General features: G+C 46.1%; 1 protein-coding gene and 1 pseudogene across 2 annotated transcripts in view; both read right to left on the reverse strand.

Annotated features, from left to right (window-relative positions):
* The window catches only part of LOC135919319 (lysine-specific demethylase 2A-like), a 71,656-nt gene that overhangs the window by 13,589 nt on the left and 37,034 nt on the right, over positions 1-21,033 (reverse strand). For both annotated transcript variants that reach the window (XM_065453053.2, XM_065453052.1), the window contains exons 12-16: positions 20,746-20,838; positions 18,752-18,832; positions 16,538-16,771; positions 12,656-12,913; positions 6,285-6,479 (exon numbers count right to left, since the gene is read on the reverse strand). In XM_065453053.2, the coding sequence (XP_065309125.1) occupies positions 6,285-6,479; positions 12,656-12,913; positions 16,538-16,771; positions 18,752-18,832; positions 20,746-20,838 (861 nt within the window). The remainder of the gene's footprint in view (positions 1-6,284; positions 6,480-12,655; positions 12,914-16,537; positions 16,772-18,751; positions 18,833-20,745; positions 20,839-21,033) is intronic.
* On the reverse strand, positions 1,764-4,018 carry LOC139056363 (uncharacterized; annotated as a pseudogene).

The raw sequence follows: 21,033 nt of genomic DNA on the forward strand, positions 1-21,033 counted from the left end.
GAGGCCCTCTTGGAGCGCTGCAAAGATGGCATGACACAGAACGCCATTGAGTGCCTACACTCTGTCATTTGGAGCCAAAGCTCCAAGAACACGCATGACTCTTTGCTGGCTGTTGAAAGAGCTGTTGCAGAAGCAATTTCTCGCTTCAACCAAGGAATGGCAGCAACCAGCAGAGCTGTTGCAGCACAGCTTGGTTACAGTCCTGGGAGCTGCCTCATTCGTAGGAGCCTTGAGAAAGATAAACAGAGGCTGTGCAGGTCTGATAAAAGTCACACCAACGCTGAAAAGGTGAAGAAGAGGATGGCCAAGAAACACAAGCCTGACAGAACCCAGGACTACTGCCCAGGACTTTTGTGAATGTGTGGCAGATTCATAGAAAATAGCAGGTGACTTTTTGAGCTTTTTTTTTTGTCAAAGGCCAACGCAATACAGAAGTTTTCACAATCTTTACATGAACAGATTTCTGTGAGTTTGGTGTTATTGTGTTCAGTAATGACTGGGCTGCATGCTAAAGCATTAAATTTTTCCATGTGATAGGTAAACAAAAGTGGCAGAGTAAGCAAAACTTTGAATGCAATTTTCTCAGCTTTGCTTTTTTGATCAAATGCCTTTGCCTTACGGAACTTTTCATAATGTTTGCATCAACTGATTTTATTGAATTAGGTATCATTTTTTTCAGTGAAACCTCAGCTGCATCCTAAAGCTTTCCATTTTTCATTAAACCAAATAGACTAGCAATTAGGTCAGGTGTAAGCTAATTACTCCTGCATTGTTTTTTTCTTCCTACTTTGATATTCATTCATGACCTATATGATGACTTTTTAAAAATTTCTTTAGCTTTAGGATGTGCAGTAGGTCCTTGGAAATGACAGCTATTCTTTAAAACTAGTTTTTTCAATTAAGAAATTACCATAATGGCCCGTAACAAAAGACCTATGTGGGATCAGTTATTTTGCGATATCTTCATTTCTAAATGAGATATATCAAATCTGAATATATATTTGGAATCAGCATTGAAAGATATATCTGCATGCGAATTTTCAGGAAGATACGTTAAGAAATAAAAAAAAGTTTTCAAGACCCTCATCCCCCCTTAAGTTCATCATGTGAACTGGCACTGCACAAAGCAACCACATGTAGTAAAACTTCATCAAAGCATATCTGCTTAAACAGTAGTTTCATTTTGAAAGTAGTAAAGTCAAATCCCTGTTTCAGCAGCCATTGAACATGACACATGCTGTATCTGCATAAACCATATCAGCTTTTGCGTACAGATCGGTAAACATAAGTGTTTCTACTTTTCTTCGCCAAATCACTTTGGTACGGCATGATTGCAATCACGTCGGTAGGTCGGTCCAGCAGAACAACAAGCCTCAGAGATCAGAACAGCACAGCTTTTTTTATTTACCAGCCGATTCTGATGAAATTTTGCACAGGTGTTAATAATATCTCATAAACAAAACTGTGAAAATATGGCTGCAATATCTCAAGTACTTTTTTGTTTACAAAATTTTTCTGCTTTCATTTTTGCAAAATGCCTGCACACCTGTATATTGATGCTAGGAGTTCAAGCAAACATTGATAGCACTCCTACATGTATTCTCCACACAGTGACATCCCTGTAATTTTTTTAACCTAACAGAATGTTTTTATATTCTTATTCTTTGGCAGCTACTCCAGCTGCATGAAAATCTCGACTGTGAAAACAAAACATGTCACTGTGTGCAGTGATGCACAATGAGCGTAACAAAACAAACGGTGTAAAAATATTCATAATGGTGGCTGAGATATTGGCTTTGCAAGTTGACCTTGGTGGTAGAAAAATGTTTTGAGAAAAAGGTGTTTGAAGTTTTGGGCCATGTTTATTCGACTAGAAACCACCAGCCTTGTAGTTGCAGGTGTCAAGTTCATCTCTTGGCTTCTTGAATCTTCTATGCTTTCCTTCATGGGCTTTCTGTGCCCTCTTCCTGCGCAAGGCATCTTTCTCGGCCGCTCGACGGAGTCCATGTCCTGCAGGTTTCACGCCAAGCGAGGTGCAAAACTCCATATAAGCTCGAAGGGTGCCACTGTTGAAGCGACACACCGCCTCACTTACGGCTGTCTCTACAGCAATCAGGGAAGCATTTTTATCCTTTGGCATGATTGACCAAATCACGGAGTGCAGGCTTTCTGCTGCATTTTGAGTTTTCTTTCCTTTGCAACGTTCTAGCAACTGAGGCTCAGAGAGACGCTGGAAAACTGGCAACATGGCCTCAGCTACATGCGGTTTCAACCTGTACTTGTGAGCAGGCTGCGGTTGCTCTTTTGCTTCTGCTGCTTGATGCCTACACCAACTTGTCAGGCCCGCAAGACAGAGCTCGTGGTGCGGTTCTTCATCTGTAGAGGTGACGTGATGAAACGTTGCCATGACTGCTCTCTCCAAGTCCTTCACATCCTCGCTCCCTCTCAAGGCCATTCCGTAGTAGCTTGTCAGCCTCTTTATGAGGTCTTGTGTCTGGCCCCCTCGGCCACCAAGTGGTTGGTCTCTACTGCTTTTAGTGACCAAAGTGCGCAAGTTTGTCCCCATCCTTTTTTCAACGTGATTTACACAGTCCTCTTTAGAGAACTGGATAAACCCATAGGTTTGGTCCTCACAAAGTGCCAAGTATGTCCGGCTGTCCCCATCGCACACAATATTGGTGTAACGCAGATCATTCTTTGTCAAGGAGCGACGAAAGAGTTCAAGTGCCACCTCCACCTCCATCCTGCCGGATTTCACGTTCATGTTCTTCTGGCATTGATGCGCCTGCCTCCACATATCATAGTCACTGTCACCTGGCTTTGGCCCCAACATGCACCCATGACAGTAGTTCGAGAGGACTACAAAGTCCAGCACCAAGCCACTGTAAAATTCAATCACAGCCCCTACACCAATGTGGCTACTATGACCCCGGGTCATCCACGTGCCATCATAAATGACTGTGATGTTCTTATGGAATGTTGGGTCCATTTCGTTGTAGACTCTTTTGACAGCTGTTACAGCATCAGTGCACACGTTTGTTGCAGTTTTGCTTGCAGCAGGCCTGAATTTAGCTTTCAGGTGCCCCTGAAATGTCTTCTGATGAAGCCCCCTGTACGAAACATTCATCACAGACCAAAAGTCTGTAAGGGCAGTGGCACCTTTCCCTATGCTCTTGGTTGCTTGCATGGATCTCAGGTTCACCTCAAAGGCCCGGCTTCCTTCTTCTCTTGGTGACGCCCACTGTGTTTCGTGTTTCCCAAGCACCGCATGCTGAGCAATGTAAAACCATCTTCACGGCAAGGCCAAGCCTGGTTTCCGGCACTACCGCTATCCCCGGCTGGAAGCACTGATGGCACGGTGTTTTGCTGAGAAGCGCATTCACAGCGGCAACTTGCACAAGTAAAAACTCGCTTGAGTCCGTCGCCACCGAGCATGCTCCTTCAGCCGTAAATCCCATCTTCCGTTCGGTTGCCGGCACAGAACCAAGTGACGCGCGGACAGTGGCAGCGGTCATATTCAACTGCTCCGACAAGATGAATTGTGGCTGAAGATGTGACTGTATGGTGCGGCCGTTGCTGATGCACGGTTCATCTTCACGGCCGGCAGACGCACGCGCTTGAACCGCACTTTCGTCGTCCATCTCGGTGACGGCGGTGGCACAATCGGGGTACGTCGCGGAGCATTCACAGGACGTCGAAGGCACGACAGCATCGAGAAAGGTCGTTATCAGTTCGGTATTGTCACCACTAGAACACAAGGCTGTAACAGCCCGCAAACTGCCCGGCAATGCGTTGACAGTCTCTCTTGCAAGCTCGTGCGCGGAGTGAGTGAGTGAGTGTCAACTTTGCGCGGACACATCTCCGCTAGGCCTACTTATCGTTCGGATGTTCGGTGGCTTGCGCATGCGGCTGCCGAAGCAGTGCTTGGTAGCGAATTTCGTCGTCCACGTCCGCCCAGTCATGCTCGAAGCCAGAAAATGAAATAAAAAACTCAAATCCGAATAAAGCGATGAAGCGGCGGCGTACCTCGAGTATCCAACGCGTATACAAAGAGGCAGCGGCCAGCGCGCGAAGAAACGGGGGAAGCAGACGCCACAGCAGCTCGCTTCCAGACTCGGCCAATGGGGCGCCTCATAGAACGCACGTGACGAAGCAAGCCAATCGGCAGCCGTGACAAGCTGCTCCGCGACCTTCAGACCTTTTGTTTTTTTTTTATGCTTGCTCTTCTCTCTATCAGGAAATGAAAGGGAGGAGTCAAAAGGCGAAGAAGCACTCTCTTCAACGGTACCAGCATGGCCGCGCTGCGTACTGCCGTTACAGAGCTAGGGACGCTCGAAAACCGCGACTTTTCCACCGATTTTCACGAAATTTTCGCTGTATTGCCTTACGTATATATTTATTTATGGTACTTAGCAGTCGTTTTCAGCGGAAATACTTGGAAATATTATAGAAAAGGGGTCAAAGATTCGAAATCTGCAACTTTCTAAAAAGTGATTTTTTGGTCGTTTTTCCCCCGAGTTGATCCCCGCGTCCCCCCTTAAGTACATGAGCGACGTTACTGTATTGACCTGTCTCGCTGTGGCCTCATCGTAATGGCACCAAACAGGCAAAGCCACTATAGTTCTGACTTAGCACAAAAAGTTGTGCTAGTAGCGGACAACTTTTCTTGGCTATGAAGCGAAAGCTATGGGGGTAGAACTTCTGTACATGACTGTATTCGTACGCAATGTAGTCCGGGCGATGGGCACAAGTTTTGGTTTCACCAACCTCGCACAATCTCTTTAGTCAAGGCAGATACAATTCACTCAGTGTGAATCAATGTTTATTCACATCCGATATATATGAAGTTCTGAACAACGAGCATCGCAGCCTGCGTTGGAGGTCCGAAGCAGCCGCCATATGGCGTCGGTTAGGACTTGGATGCGCAACTTACGCTGGTGTCACTAAAGTTGGCGAGCAGTCAGCTCGCTCACTTGTTTGTACATGCCTATCGTTGTGATTCCCAGATGGGTTCGCGTGGTTTCCACGCAAACGCTGGAAAAACTTTTTGTGTGCTTCAACAGCATTTTGTTGCTAAAGTTGGTCAACAGCCTCTCATGGGAGGTGACTGGCAGGACAGCAAGCAACGAACACTCACCAGAAGACACGGGTGTCACATTGCGTTTGATGAATGTGCAAAATGTGCAAAATGTGCGGCGATCTCGGGTGTGCGAGAACTCGAAGGAACAAACTAAATATACAATAACATACCAATAGCTGACTGGTAAATGTTACGTATTGTTTCAAATTAGGTGCTGCAAAAAACAAAAAAAGTATTATTTTCTATTTTCCGCGTGAGAAAACGAGAGCAAAACTGCGGTGAAAGAGGCATGCTTAGTTTCCGTAGCCTTCGCTTCACAGCCAAGAAAAGTTGTCCACGAGTATAGCCGCAGAGGCATTTTAAAACTTCCAAGCCTTGTGGGACTTCCAACATCAACGAGAAAAACGTCCATTGTTGGAGGGGGCAATGGGAGACTCTTTGTGCATGTGTTGCAACGTGATGACAGCAGTAAGAAAGATAGCGATGAGGCTAGCAGCAATGATGGCACAGAGTGAGCTTGGCATGTTCATATTAAATAAATGGAGTTTTCATTCTGTGAATGCTGTCCTCACCTTTTGTTCGACCCACATTCGAGAGTTCTCTTTTTCTTTCTTTCGTTTCTTTCTTTCTGGCCTCGGATATTTGGGAGTGTGCTTAGAATTGAGGCCGGCCCAGATTGAAATAACTACAGTGATTTGAAAAATTCTGCCAGTTCCAGAAAGGGCAGGTCTACAATTCCTCACTAAAAAAAAGAATGTGTCAGACGATCTGAGTAAATATGATATGCATTTCTTTGATCTTTCAAACATGGCAAGTGCAATGCCTACACTTTCAGGAACAGATGACAGAAAACCAGTGTGTGTCGACGTGCTGTAATGCGCTTTAGCTGTCTCATGGCAAAGGAAGGTGGTTTCAAAACATGAACAAAAGCAACACTGAGTTTCTTTTTTTTTTCCTCATTCAAAAAAATTGCTGTTCATGCAAGCTGACTTCTGCCATTTTTTAAGCATCTCACTTAGCCATGAGACATAAATTCTGTCTTAAAGCACGAGCTGTACCACCTTGAAGAGCTCTGGAGGGCAACTTCAGGAAAAGTGCATCACAGGCACACAAGTGCAACAATTTCTATTTATCTCTGCCCACAAGAAAGATGTTGGGGGGCACAACAACAAAAAGGGCCACAAAGTGGCTAACGCACACTCACTTTCTTTTTTGGTGGAGCACCGCATGGATCAAGCTCGCTTGTGCAAAGCTCGCCCGACGCCTCGTACGGTCTCAACGTCAAGTTGAGCGCAGGGTTACCTGGAACTGGTGGCGTTGATTCCAGACCCGGCAGGTACTCACACTCAGACTTCCCATCCTGTGGACCTTTCGACATTCTACCTCGAGTGTGCCGTGGCTGCAGGAGAAATATCACTCAGTGAAATGTCAAACGGGTTTGTTGCCGTGAGCTGCAAACCAGAAAGAAGGACGAAAGCGAGAAACTTAGCCAGCAAACATTAGTGTGCAATCATGCAATTTCTCCCCAGGGATGTTCAAGAAAGCAACATGCTGCCAGCAAATATTAGTTTACAATGAGTACCCACATGCGATTGTGAAAGCACTCCCGAGTGATCGGAAGATGGCAACACACCATGCAAACGCATGAAAAGGGACACCAGACAGCTGAATACTGCCCACGACCTGTGCAATGATAAAAACAAGAAGACTGGAGGTGAAAAATTTTGCAGGGATTCTTCTCTTGCCTTTTTTCACTGGATGTGTGCCACTTTATATTATTTGTGCTGTAATCATGCACTCAGCAGGATTGTTGTTGGTTCTTGAAACCATGGCACACTGCTGCTCCTCGTTAGTGCTGAAATATGGCATGAAAAGCCAGAAATTGGGCGCAATTTGTCCCCAATTTAAAGGGCAATGCTTGCGGATTCGCATCTTTAGATGACAATAACAGAAGAACTCCGCGGTATCTTGTAACCAAATTTCAGAGATGGGCGCAGAAACGTGTCATGAATGCAGAGAATAAAAATTGAAAATTCAAATTTTGGGCCGGTTTTTGGTCCCAATGAGCCGGGGTCCTTAACTGCAATCACTTAAAGGTAAACTTTTTTTTTTCTTTCACCTGTATTGGCGTCCCTTTGGAACTGTTTTGGAGCATGCGGGCACAGAGAGCAGATACAGCTCTGTTTCGTGGACATTGCTTGCACTGAATCTATCCTATCTATATCCCACCTTTAACAAACACCCACCCTTTCAAGCACTGCCCTAGGTGTAGGAAAACCGTCCTCACATGTCGGTACAAACATGCGTGCCACTTCAAATGGACGATCATCAAACAAATATGGCAGCCATTACATGTTTCCAACGCATGTGTTCGCTCCCGGCGCATGGTTGTTTTTGTTAAAAGAACAGTGGCGCCCAAGCAAGCGTAATGTGTGGTATTTTACGCAATCTTAGCGCTAACCAATTCCATTTGAGCACACGCGGAGTCTGCTAGCAGTTTGCGAGTAGGTAACATGCGGGGTTACATTCCGCCAGATTTTGTTGATGCGGGATTGTGGTACAGTTAAACCTCGATATAACAAACTTCAATGTAACGAAATTCTCGATACAACAAAGTATTTAACTTTTCATTACCTCTTGTTCATAAAACACCATACAATTAGCACCTCACTATAATAACATGTGTTTATATGCGATTTCAATATAACGAAATTTCGCTTCAGCAGCAATGGAACACCGAGACAAAAAATGGAAAATTCCACGCATGTGGGTAGTCACACGATTACATTACAAGCGGCTGCTTGCAAGTACACCTCTCAATTTGCGTGCCACATGGCAAGAGTCACCGCCTAAGTGAAAATGCATCTGGTTCCACATAAATCCAAGTGTGATAAAATTCTATCGTGCCCCACACACTCTATGCTTCAGGTGCAAGTGAAAGTATGTGACAGTGAGAGAAAGAGATGGTGGCTTCATGCACGAGTGCTGCCTCCCTGCGCGAAAAAGGGAAAGAGGAGGAAGGGAGCGAGCTTGCGGTAATGCGATCAAGCACGTGCAAAGGGTGGGAAGGGGGGTTAAGTTGGCACGCATCACGATTGCTAGCGCGTCTTGGCTCTGGCTTCGCGTGGCTGTAAGAATGGCTGAACGCAGCCGCAGCCGCGCACCCTGCTTTAGTGGTAATCTGCTGCGTATGCAAAGAGTGAGCATGCTGAGACGGCGTGGTATCAGTTAAGGGGGGACGCGGGTCTTGAAATCTCGAAAAATGGTCAAAAACGGCAATTTTCAAAAAGTGCGTTTTTGAAGTCTTTAATGTCCCAACTATGCCTCTACAAATTATTATGGCGCAATTCCTACTCGAAGTATTAAAAAAACGGCAATTTAGAAACGTCGGTGAGCCGAAATTGAACGCCAAGCGCGAGGGTTTGCCTCATTTTCAAGCTGCCGTAGCTCCGCGCGACGCGAACCGATCGGCGCCATCTTGGTCTCGTTTGAAAGCTGGTTTCCCGCTCTCCATTCTGGCGCCCCTCGGCACGCTGTAGACCCTCGTGCAGCGGAGCGATCGGCAACCCAGGCACCCGTTCTCAAGCGCGAAATCGTCGCGAGACAGCCGCTGATTGGGTGAAACGGGCGCCTCCCCGAGGCGCAGCCCTCTGATTGGCCGTGACGCCTGCCGCGGCCCCGCGGCCGCGTTGTTCGACTCCTTCGCGTCGTCTGCTTTCGCCGGCGCGCACGTCATTTTTCGCATTCATCTTTGTTTCCTAGTATTTTTCGTTCTGCCTTTTTCTTAATCGTTCTTGTAGATATTTTGGCTATTGAGTCGCTTCTTTTAACCAAGAATTTCTTGCTTTTGCGTGCCTGGTGTCGTTGTTCCGCGTGTCACGATGGCGCGAGACGCGCGCTTGAAAGCAAGCACGCGAAAAGCAGTCAGCAAAAAGAGGCGCGCATGGAATAAGCGCGCACATCGTCGAGAACTACAGCTTCGGTGATGCCGCAAGCTGCTGTGCCCTTGGTGGATGCGGCTGGACTGAGCTCGCCAACAACAGCTTCGCCGGTGGACGCGGCTGGACAGTGCCGATCGGTGTCAACTTCGGTGTTACCGCAAGTCTCTGCAGTGCCGGTGGATGCGCCTGGACTAAGCCCGTCGAAAATGCTAACTTTTGAGACGTTGCAAGTCGCTTCGGATTCCGTGTCGTCGAAAGCGGCCGAGCCGGCTGAGCTAAGCCTAACGTCGACTTCGGCGTTTCCGCACGCCGCTTCGGTGCCGACGGACGCGGCTGAACCGAGCTCGCGTGCTCAACGCTTCGACACGGTGTTTTGCGCGGAGTGCGCGGGGCGTGAAAAGTACGCAGACAACATTAAAACTTCATTGGCGAAGAAGTCCGCGACTTCCCGCAAGTTCGAGCTAATGAACGTCGGCGCAGCTAGTGAAGACGACTTTCTGAGCTTTTTTTTTTTTGTCAAGTGCCAATGCAATACAGAGGTTTTCACAATCTTTACATGAACAGATTTCTGTGAGTTTGGTGTTATTGTGTTCAGTAATGACTGGGCTGCATGCTAAAGCATTAAATTTTTCCATGTGATAGGTAAACAAAAGTGGCAGAGTAAGCAAAACTTTGAATGCAATTTTCTCAGCTTTGCTTTTTCGATCAAATGCCTTTGCCTTACAGAACTTTTCATAGTGTTTGCATCAATTGATTTTATTGAATTAGGTATCATTTTTTTCAGTAAAACCTCAGCTACATCCTAAAGCTTTCCATTTTTCATTAAACCCAATAGGCTAGCAATTAGGTCAGATGTAAGCTAATTACTCCTGCATTGTTTTTTTCTTCCTACTTTGTTATTCATTCACGACCTCTATGATCACTTTTTAAAAATTTCTTTAGCTTTAGGATGTGCAGTGGGCCCTTGGAAATGAAAGCTATTCTTTGAAACTAGTTTTTTTAATTAAGAAATTATCATAATGGCCCGTAAGAAAAGACCTATGTGGGATCAATTATTTTGCAATGTCTTCATTTCTAGAAGAGATATATAAAATCTGAATATATATTTGGGATCAGCATTCAAAGATATATCTGCATGCCAATTTTCAGGAAGATATGTTAAGAAATAAAAAAAAAGTTTTCAAGACCCTCATCCCCCCTTAAGCCGTCTTTCCACACATTTAGAATTGAAGGTTGTGTAACCTTGAGTTTTGGTGACCCGTTGCAGCGAGAGACAGACGAAGCATTCGCTCCCTGCCGCTGGCACTTTTCATGATAGTGTCGTCCCAGTGCAGGTGACGCTATCAGCTGCAGGGGTGGAGTGCACGCAAAAGCGTTGCTCGCTTATCTTACTTCGTACTGCCCATGTGAAGACACCGTCAACATGGCATGTTATCTCTGCTATTGCGTGCTCATTTTCCATATCGTTGGCATCTCCTCGTTTCGGCACATGCAAAAAGTGCTCCCCGTTACCCCTTTAACGACAGATTTTTTTCTCATCAATGCATCTACAGCTAGCACAACTTTTCGTTTGAAAGCGGCATTATAGTGGCATCGCCTGTTTGGTGCCATTACAATAACATCACGCTGTGGGCCAACGCCGCATGCCGATATGACACAGGTCAAAATAGCGACATCACTCGTGTACTTCAGTTGGCTACAGGCGTGGCTAATAGAGATGCAATACTGGCTTTTCTAGGTGGCGCTAGCTATGTGCCAAATTGATCATTTTCAGTTACAAACTGGCGCGTATTTAATATGCTCGAATCTAAGCCAACCCTAGAATTTGGTACATGATTATTTTTTTTAAACTCGGCCTAGATACGAATACATACAGTATTTCATTGTGAGAATTTCGTTGTCGCGGACTTCAACTGCACAGTCAAACCCACTTATAACAATATTCAAGCGCCACGAAAATTCCATTGTTATAACCGATAATTGTTATAACCGGGTTGCACGAAAAAAAAGAAATGGGGGATGGCGCAGCTATTCCAAGAAAACTATAACGGCGGGAAGGCCAGTCTCCTCCCCACCACCTCTGCATCCGGCTTCCGATAGTGTGGACTCTTGTTTAACTTTGTCTCCTGAGCACTCCGATCACATGGTTTTAACAAGCCGCGACTGTTGGCATTCAAGAATGGCACTGCTATAACAAAACCAAAGAGGGGTCATGGGCGGCAAGTGACATACGAGTTCTGCCGAGGTATTGCTTCAGTGGCCCCAAAAGGTGCCTTTTAAATAATGCGGAAACATTGCTGCAGCAGCATCTCAGCCTGAGAAATCCAGAAGGCTGGGACGAGATCGCCACAAGCGTCACGCCACATACTTCCCAATGGCTTGCATGAGAAAACCCCATGTCCATCAGCCTTGCTTGCTTTACGCGAAGGTTGCCAACATCCTTCTCCAAGATATCCAAGTGCTCCCCGTAAGGCAGCAGACAGTCCCTTGAGAAAACAAGCCCTTGAGGGACTGCATCATCTACAGGGCCACCCCCGCGGCAACAAAGTTCAGACAGCATGCCCTACTGCGTCAGCGCTGCCGTTGTGGACGTCACTGTCGCTATCCAATGCAAGCACATTTGCGACGATTGCCTCCACAGTTAGAAGCACTTAGCTTCCATATCTATAGCAGTGCATTGTCTTTTTACCAGCAATGTCGTGCATTGCCGATGATCAGCGGGTGAATAAACCATCTTCCATTTTGGCGGCGAGTCAAACGAGGCTGAGAAACCATGTGGCCAGGAAAGACTTTGATGCAACGAACAAAGACAAGCACGAGCAACTTAGTCCGTTAGCAGAATTGCACAAAATGAGGGCCTAGAAAGCTATCTGGGAGCAGCGCTAGCAGCGTTGTCAGCGCAGTTGGCGCAGTCCATTCGTGTTCCAGAGGGTGGCGAGGTGCATAGCTATGAGTGCAGCCCATTCGTGTTCGTAGGGGTGGAAGGGCGATGAGAAAGACAAGTGTGAGGCTGGCATTGCAAAGGACCGCGCGGCGGCAGTTGGGGTGGCAGGCGATCGTGGTGCAGCTCGCATTTCACTTTTTATTTTTCATTTTCAAGGAATTCGCATTCTATTACCTTTCGGCACGGACACCCAGCAGCCAGACTTCATCATTATAATCGATAACGCAGCATGGGGACATTGTAGTAAGCGGGTTATTTTCTCAAAGAAAACATACAAAAGTTGACTGTACAGCAGCTTTTCATTGTTATAACCGATATAGTGTTAAAACCGGTATCGTTATAAGTGGATTCGACTGTATATGTGTGTGAATAATGTTCTGGGGTTATGCGTGCCAATATCATGATCTGATTACGAGGCACGCCATGTAGAGCACTTCAGATTTTTTTTTTATTGCCTAGGGTTGTTTAGCAATGATTTGAGTTTAAGTACACAAGTGCTTTTGCACTCCGCCCCCATCAAAACATGGCTGCCACATCAATGGGTTCGCACATGGCTGGGTTCGAATGTGCGACCTCGAACTCCGCAGTGCAACGCCACAGCCACGGCAGTGGGTCAATGCCACAGTCGCCGCCCCCATCATTTGCAGCCCCAAGAATGCAGCCCCAGCGCAAAGCAGAGGGAAAGCACACCTTGACCTGGTCGGGCTTCCCGTCGCGGCAGCACTTTGGGCACTCCCAGCTGTTGGGCAGGTCATCGCTGACGTTGCCCTGCAGTCCCACAAGATGTGGGTTGCGCTCGGATAGACACGCTGGGTGCACGATTTCCCAGCACTGGGAGCACTCCATGAGCGACGAGCAAGCCTCCTGGTCCGAGCCGGGCTGCGGGGCGCCCTTCTCCCAGCCGTCTCGCCCGCACAGCATGCAGCACGCTGTGTGCGGAAGTACGGGCTGCAAGAGGTGCATGCACCAAAAAAAAAAAAAAACGTGAGAACTACAGCACTGGTTCTTGCACTGGTTGTTTCATGCTTGAAACAATAACCGCAGTGTTAAAGGAACACACACACACAAAAGAGAGATATACCAAGTTGTATTGGTAAACTGCCTTTCTGCAGTACCTAATACAGTCAAACCTCGATATATCGAACACGGATATATCGAATTATTGCGTATATCGAACACTTTCTATATCACGTGGAAAATCGCATGCATTTTTAATTTTTTATTTCGAACGGGGCCGGATGTAAAATGGATATATCAAACTCCGCCGCTCCAGACCAAGTGCGCTCTGTTGACAGGAGGCGAGCTTTCCCGCAACCCTCTCGAAGATATCGGCGGCGCGATGGGCGTTCCAGACTGCTGCGTACGACAGCTCCCACATCGGTTGCGCCGAGGGCGCCATTTGAACGTAGCGGCGTACACACGCGGCGGCTTGGAGCCAGCCACGGCCGGTATGCGCGCGCTCCCCTAGAGACTGGCCGTGAGCCAGCCCGGCCGCCGCAATCACGCGCGCCCGCGCCCCCGCCGTGCGCGCGTGATCGAGGCGGCCGTGGAGCCAGTTGAAGCGCTTTGTCGGTGCTGAGCCACACAGCATGTGCATTGAGGACTTCGTTGGCGGTGACGAGAGCACCGGAACAGTGGCAGAGTTGACAGACGTGGAGATCGCGGCAGAAACGACTGCTGAGCGGCCAAACGAAGACGCTGCCGAGGCTGATCCAGCAAACGCTGATGTTGCCCCGCTCCCGACTGCAACTGAGGCTGTAGCTGCTTTGGCCGTTGTACGCCGCTACTGCGGCGCAATAGAAGGCACTGGACAGTCTCTTGTGGACCGTTCGGACTATGTTGAGGACGCGGTGGTCAAGCACGCAGTTTCCAATATGAAGCAGGCTACGCTGCTCAAGTACTTTCAGCGAACGAAATAAATACTTTGTTTGAAGCTTCATGTGAGTATCTATTGCGCCACGATTGGTTCATTGATTGATTTGTGCTAGTTTTTGACGCGTTTTCTATGTGATTTTATATATTGAATTCTGGCTATATCGAACTATTTTGTGATCACCGCGCTGTTCGATATATCAAGGTTCGACTGTAAAAAGAAAAAAAAAAGGCACTTTCATTGTAAGAATGAGTTTCGTATGCCAGAAAAGACACTAAGAGGAAAACGAGTGACAGTGCCACCTTGAAGTTCTAGCACCAGCTCGCAATGACACTATGAATTTTGATGGTGCTTGTACGGTCAAATAATTTTCATCGATAAAGAAGGACTAATAGAGCCAAAGCTGCACTTGGCAAGTTTCAAGAACCTTTTACTGTGGTGCATTGGCTCAAATAAGAGAACATACTGCCAACATATGTGACGTCACACTGTCACACCGGTGCTGGGGTTATACAGTGAGAAATTTTAATAATGGAACTCTGACCTTCACTTTCTCCTACTACTCAACCTATCACCGTGAAATTATTGAAAGTAAAATTTGGAAAGAATGCTTTATTAGTTCAAAGTGATCCAGTGCTGCTCTTTAGTGTACCTTTAACATGACAGATGCAAGAAAGGCGACAGGATAAGTTCTAATTTTCTGTTAGTCCTGTGAATTCTACCTATTGTGCAAACACTCGATACAGCCTCAGGAAATGACAAAGTGAAGTGCATACAAACAAGTCGTTCTGATAAACGAAAGTGCACATACATGTGAATTTAGATGGTTTCCCCATGTCAGGGGCAACATTCCTTTTTGAAGGATAGGAACAATCTTCCTTTGCTAATGTTGTTTTTGGAGGCCAGGAACAATATTCCTTTGCTAATTTAGTTAGAAAAGAACCACATCAGAAAGTTCTTGGACTGTGGAATGATGCATGCCACTTGGCAGCTTCAGGCATGAGGACAACCAAGTGCCCCCCATGCCCCGCAATGCATATAAACATGCATGTACGCAACACACACAACATAAAAACTACACTGAACTGGTTGCTTTGACTTTAGCTACCAAGAGCTCTCACATGCCGTTCTGCTAACAGCTGTAGCCATTGTGGCAACACTAGGCCTATCTGATTCGACATTTGCTACCAAGCTTCCTGCTGTTTCATGCCGTGTGTTTAATTGAAATAATTTACCACTGTCAGCAATGACGCCGACTCTGCCTTTGTCATCCTAGCGGATGGCCTTGAAGTGAGGAAAGGGTCAGAGAATGCATAACACTGGATCCTAAAAGCCAACTTCGCCGCTATACAGCGGTTATGCAGTCAAGCATATGTAATGTATTTTGGTGAAGCATACCGAGATGCGAAGCGTATTTTCCTTTTCCAAAAAAGAGTGGAGCCACTTTCACGGGACACAGTATGTATTTTTTAATTATGCATGCATGCACTCACTGTCTCTTGTCGCAGTACGAGCACCAAGACGCCCAATACGTGTACTAGCGGGCCTTCAGAGCTACGTTGGAGGTGCCTGTGGCAATTTGAGCCCTTGTGGACAGTAAAAAGCATGCATTAATTTTTTTTCAAACTAGCCGATTTTTGTGGACGTTTTCGCGGCATCGAGAGAGTCAGAAAAATTGGGTTTTGATTTCACTAGTTCGTGGCAGGTCAATGCTCCCCAGGAGCAAGCCCAGTGTCCTGCACAAAGAATGCATTACTGTTTAGCAATTGCAACGAATTCCATGAACTCGGTATACTCAAGGAACACACGAAACGAATGTGCAGATGCAGCCATGCTACATTCGTGAAACAAACACCTATGTGTAGCCATTTTTCAACTATAGTCAAGGACCCACAATATTTCATAGTTCCAGGCAATCCAAACAAGACTGATTATTCTAGTTCAGACAATGTTTTCACTGCATTCTGAAGCATTTTAGTTCAAATTGGGCTTTTGGTTCATTAGAGTTTGGTCTTCCCAGAGCAGAAGCAGAGCCATAAAGGGGCTTATGAGTGAACATTCTCGTAAGGCACAAGTACTTCATGCTGTTTTGATGTTGAGGCTACATTGACAGGTGCTGCTACACGATGGTCCCTCAGGGTCTGTCACAAGGGTGCTGGCAGCTGCAATATCATGAACATGTGTTTGTACAGATTATAAGTTTCCTTATTCTTCGCAATCTATCCACCAAGTTTACATTGGCATCTGATCTTAATTAGGGACGAACAGAAGGGGCACAGACATTTTCGCGATGTAGGGCATACCATTCCTATGAGAAATCAAACTCTTGTTCAGACAGTAATTCTATTCCGATGGGTGAAAGTTGGGCTAGTCGGTATGGGTTGATCCTGGTGTAATGTTTTTATAGAACGTATACGAAAATAAGATGCAAGCACTGCCACTTTTTCAACGTGTCTTTACCAGTTTTGTTTAATTTTCGTGTTGCCGTAACACAAGAGAGAACTAATTCTATCCAACTCTGCGCAATTTGAAATTCGGATAATGCGAGCAATATTTTGTGCAACCCATGAGCCTGAATTAATGAGAGTGTTCAATGCGCCTGCGCTTGTGAAGTGCAGGCACATTAAACTTACTGCCATGGTGCAGAGACAACATTGGCAAGCAGACTATAGGAAGGCCAAGGGCACCGAACTACTCACAGCCATGCACTGGCGGCTGATGCAGGACTGCTTCATGCGGCCGGGCCCGCCAAACTTCTTCATGTCCTTGCAGAAGTGGCAGTCACCGCAGTCGGCACGCAGGCAGGCCTCGCACTTCTTGCAGCGCGTGCGCCGCCGCCGGGCCCCATTCTTGTCCTTGTCCGAGCCCCGGCCCCCCTTGGACGACCCCTTGCCTCCCAGCGGGGGCAGACCCACTCGCGGCTTGCTCTTCTTCTGCACACCAGAAATAGTTGCCACGGGCTTGACACCACAACAAAAACCAAGGGTCTGTAAAGCTGTTTCTTAACTGTCTAGCACTTGCATCAACGGCACGCATAAAAGGCCTCAGGTTTCTCTTCATGCACTATCAAGGACTTCCCGAGGCACTGCTTTCAGCCAATGACAATTGGCCTAGGCAACACCTCGGGCGGTCCAGGACATAAGGAGATGACAAATTGAAAAGACCCAAAGTTACATCAAAGACACAGTGACATGTGTAGCATACTTTTTTTTTCTATGGCCTCCTGAAGGTCGTATCTTCAGCAGTGCGCCTGCCTTGTTTTTGCATGATAAGTGCCACAAAATCCAACTTTTATGGCTCAAATACTTGGTCGTAATTATATGCAACTACATCTTAACACTCTTTTGTCTGTGCATATACCCATTAATAACATATGGTTGATGGCTTCAACTTCAAATTTTGTTGCGCGCAGATTGCTTTTAGACAGCTAGCACCATCTAGTGCCTAAGAGGGCATTTTTTTTAAAGTTTTGCTTTTGTGTCGGTTTTTTTTTCACCACGGGGGCGGGGAGGGATTTTTAAAGCGCCTTATAGGGGGTGCAACGAGCACTCAAAGCTTCCTACATGGCGTCGACGATGCGCACAGCTGCTTTTTAGAAACGGCAAATTTCCACGGATTCAAATGAGTCTGAGCAGCAGCATCGGCTCGGAAGGCAATTTTGATTTATGTGACTTCAGTACAGACAGTGGAAGTGCGTCAAATAGCCCTAGAACATCAACAGATATCTACCAGTAAGTTTCGTTATCTACTCCTACTTCTCATTTTTCTACTTCTTTCTTTCTGAGCACACCTTTTATTCGCGCTTCTTTCTGCGGCCGTACTAGCTACGCATGCAGAGAAGTGTAACCTCCGTACTCGTGCAAATGCCACACGGACACACTTCGCACTTTCCAGACGGTGTCGTTTACACACACTTGCGCTTTGGAAAGTAGGTTTCCACCTGAAGTAAGGCCGTTGCGATGTCCATGCAAAGAAATTGTGCTTTGGAGGCAACGTGGAGCTTCCTTTTTGTCAGTAGTTTTCTCAACGTCAGTGTCTGCATTCACGCCTCACTCTTATTATAGGGTGCTTCGGTGGCGCGTGGCAGCGGTATCTATGGAAAATAGCAACAGTGCGGGGCCTAGATCCAACAGCGACGTTTTTTCGGATAGCTCAAACGATGACAACTAATGAACTGATTGGCAGAATGGTTCATTTTGGAGCTTTCACTACAACAACCTATCAAGAATAATGAACAATTGTCGGCAGACCCACGTGACTCGTTATATCAAATTTGACTGTATATGCTTTTGAGTGCAAGACAATGGAGAGCAACAGAAAAGCAAGATTTCAGCCAATGTACTAGTGTAACAGGTTGGGGAAGTCTATGGCACCACTATTTATGTTAAAACTAGAGCCATTTGGTGAGGTACAAGGATGGACGGCCAGTACAACTAGTCAGCTTTCGAATAATACCAGAATGGCGCTGACAGAATGTGTAGTTATCGAGCTATGCACTACGAAAATCGGGCGCTATCTGTCCCTAATTTAAAGGGCAACGCTTGCGGATTCGCATCTCTAGATCACGATAACGAAAGAACTATGCGGTATTTTGTGACCAAATTTGGGATATAGGCGCGGAAACGCGTCAGGAACACAGAAAATAAAAACTGAAAATTCTAATTTTGGCCTGATTTTCGGTCCCAAAGACCCGAGGGTCACCCCTTAAATTTCAGCAGTTTCAGTAATGCATACAAGCCAATTTCTACATAATTTAGCCCAACCATTCTGCGAGAGTCTCTTTCCTAGCTCTTTATCTTCTTATGTGGCACACTCTCACGCTCTGTAGAAAGCCAGCAAAGAAGAAAAAGATAACGCAATGAGTGCCATGCCTTAACCAGAACTAAGCCTTCAGTTTTCATGCCCGGCATTACCTTGCTCTCAGACCAGAACAGCACCGGTTTGTCAGTGATTGCAAGCACTGGATCATCATGCTTGTGCTCCTTTACCAGGCGCTGCAAAAGCAGGAGAAAAGTGAAGACTACTGTAACAGGTGGGCCTGGGCAGAAGCACATAAACTAACGAAAGCCACCATTCAGACATGTAAATCTACACAATGGAGAACCACATACTTCCTCTTCTAGGCACCTAATCACAGAGCAAGCAACATTTATTTACGGTACGTGGTAAAAAAATTCACCACAGTAACAGTAACGCTAGAATAAACGGAGCTTTTCTGAAAAATTGTCCATACCGTGTACAGTGGAACCTCGATTATACGTCCCTCGGTCATGTGACGAGTTGCATTTTATGACGAATGGGTTTGATCCCAGCAAAAATCCCCACAGAAATAATATATTAAAAGCCTCGATTATACAAGGCAATTTTAAATCAACCCCACCTTGTACGATACCTCTCAGGTACAGTCCTAGATAAAAAAAAAACAAACCGAAGCTGACAAAGGCCCACCCAGGTGATAACGGCTGTGCAATACTGTATTTACTTGATTGTAACATGTAACACAAGTTTTTTCATCATTTTCGTTGTTTGAATACAACCCTCGCGTCACATTCGAATAACGGCAAATTTTGAAATATTAAGACAAATATTTTAAATTTTGCTGTTTTTAGAGTAACAATGTCGACCTGTACCTTTATGTCTCAATCTGATCCATAGACAAGTCGACTGAACTCAGAACATGCTTTTTTTGGAATCTACGTCATTTTCACTGTACTTGTGTTACAGTTGTGCTACAGCAGTACCCTGTTGTCTCTTGCGCTTCGATTCTGCTTATTCGCGACATTATGGCGACGTAGCACATTTGATATGACGCCCGCTTTGGAAGACTAACAATTTTTATGGTGGAGAAAGAGGGAAACTCCTTTGTGGCTTAGCGGCTCTACATGAACGATTCGCGGATGGCAGGACTAGTGGGCGGCCCTCTTTAAATGTGAGCCAGTCGGGAGAGATCTGTGGACCTTGTAGTGGCCTGGCACCGTTCCCGAATGCAATGGCTGTGAGGCCTCTCAAGAAACATTTGTCGGGGGCGCTTTTGGCAACAACTCACGTGAGATTTCGTGCGCATTGAACTATCTGTGAAAAGAATCGCCCAAGAATACTGCCCAAGAAAAGGTGTCTCCACCTCAGATGACGACGATAAGCAAGAACTTGTTTCCGATTATCCGTTCATTCTAACTTAAAAGTTTGTTTGGACTTACGCCTGCTGTGCCGCTTCGACAACATTTGGCAGTTTGTTTGTACACGTGACGATGTCGGCAAGTTGCTGCCAGATGTTGCAGCTCTCAAAAGGAAGCTGCACCACAGCTGAGCAGAAAAAGATCACCTAATTTTTTAAAGGTCAGAATATAGATTCGATCACACCTTCTCCAATAAAATGCTTGGTTGTCATTTTTTTTTAAATAATTTATCTTTCTTGGAGCAGTGCAGGTTCGCGCCGCAGGCTTATTCAGGCGGTCTGTATACATTTTTGGGGGCAAGACTGAGAGTCACTGCCCATATCCTTAGTTCTTTCGGTTATACAACACCCGGATTATATAACGGTTTTGCATGGTCCCCTCGAAGTGATATATAATTTGGGTTCCAGTGTATGGGAGCAGTTGAGTTCTACATGCCAATTACAAAGGACATTATATATCGAGAGCTGGTACCATGTTTTTGCAGTGATGGCAACAACCCTGTTCAAAGCATACATGGTTACCTGACCTAGGCCCTAACAAAAGTGACATAGTGGACCTTCTCAAGCCATGAACTATCCTTTTGGCATGACTTTGCTATTGCCTGTAATGTCGATCTAAAATGCTTTGTTCACCTAGGTGCTTGTACTTAAAACTGAACTTTTCTGAACACATCATGCCGCACAAATCAAGATGCAGAAGAAACCTGGACCAAGTCCATGAAAAAATTATACCTTTGCATCAGCAAGCAGTGCATCAGGATCCCTCACCAAGTCAGGTACAAACTTCTTGTTGGGTGGTAACTTCTGAAGCCAGCGGATGATCATCTGCACGAAACCAACGGCACACAGGAGAAAAAATTCAACAACTTCTACTCTAACCTATGAGAAGTTGGGACACTGAACATTAGTGATCACCTACCCCTCCAGCAACCTCCACAAATACAGTCGAACCCACTTATAACAATCCCAGATATAACAATCTATCAGTTATAACGACCAGATTTCAGTGCTCTTATGATT

The sequence above is a fragment of the Dermacentor albipictus genome, chromosome 2 (genome assembly GCF_038994185.2).
Source record: "Dermacentor albipictus isolate Rhodes 1998 colony chromosome 2, USDA_Dalb.pri_finalv2, whole genome shotgun sequence".
In the NCBI taxonomy this organism is placed as follows: domain Eukaryota; kingdom Metazoa; phylum Arthropoda; class Arachnida; order Ixodida; family Ixodidae; genus Dermacentor; species Dermacentor albipictus.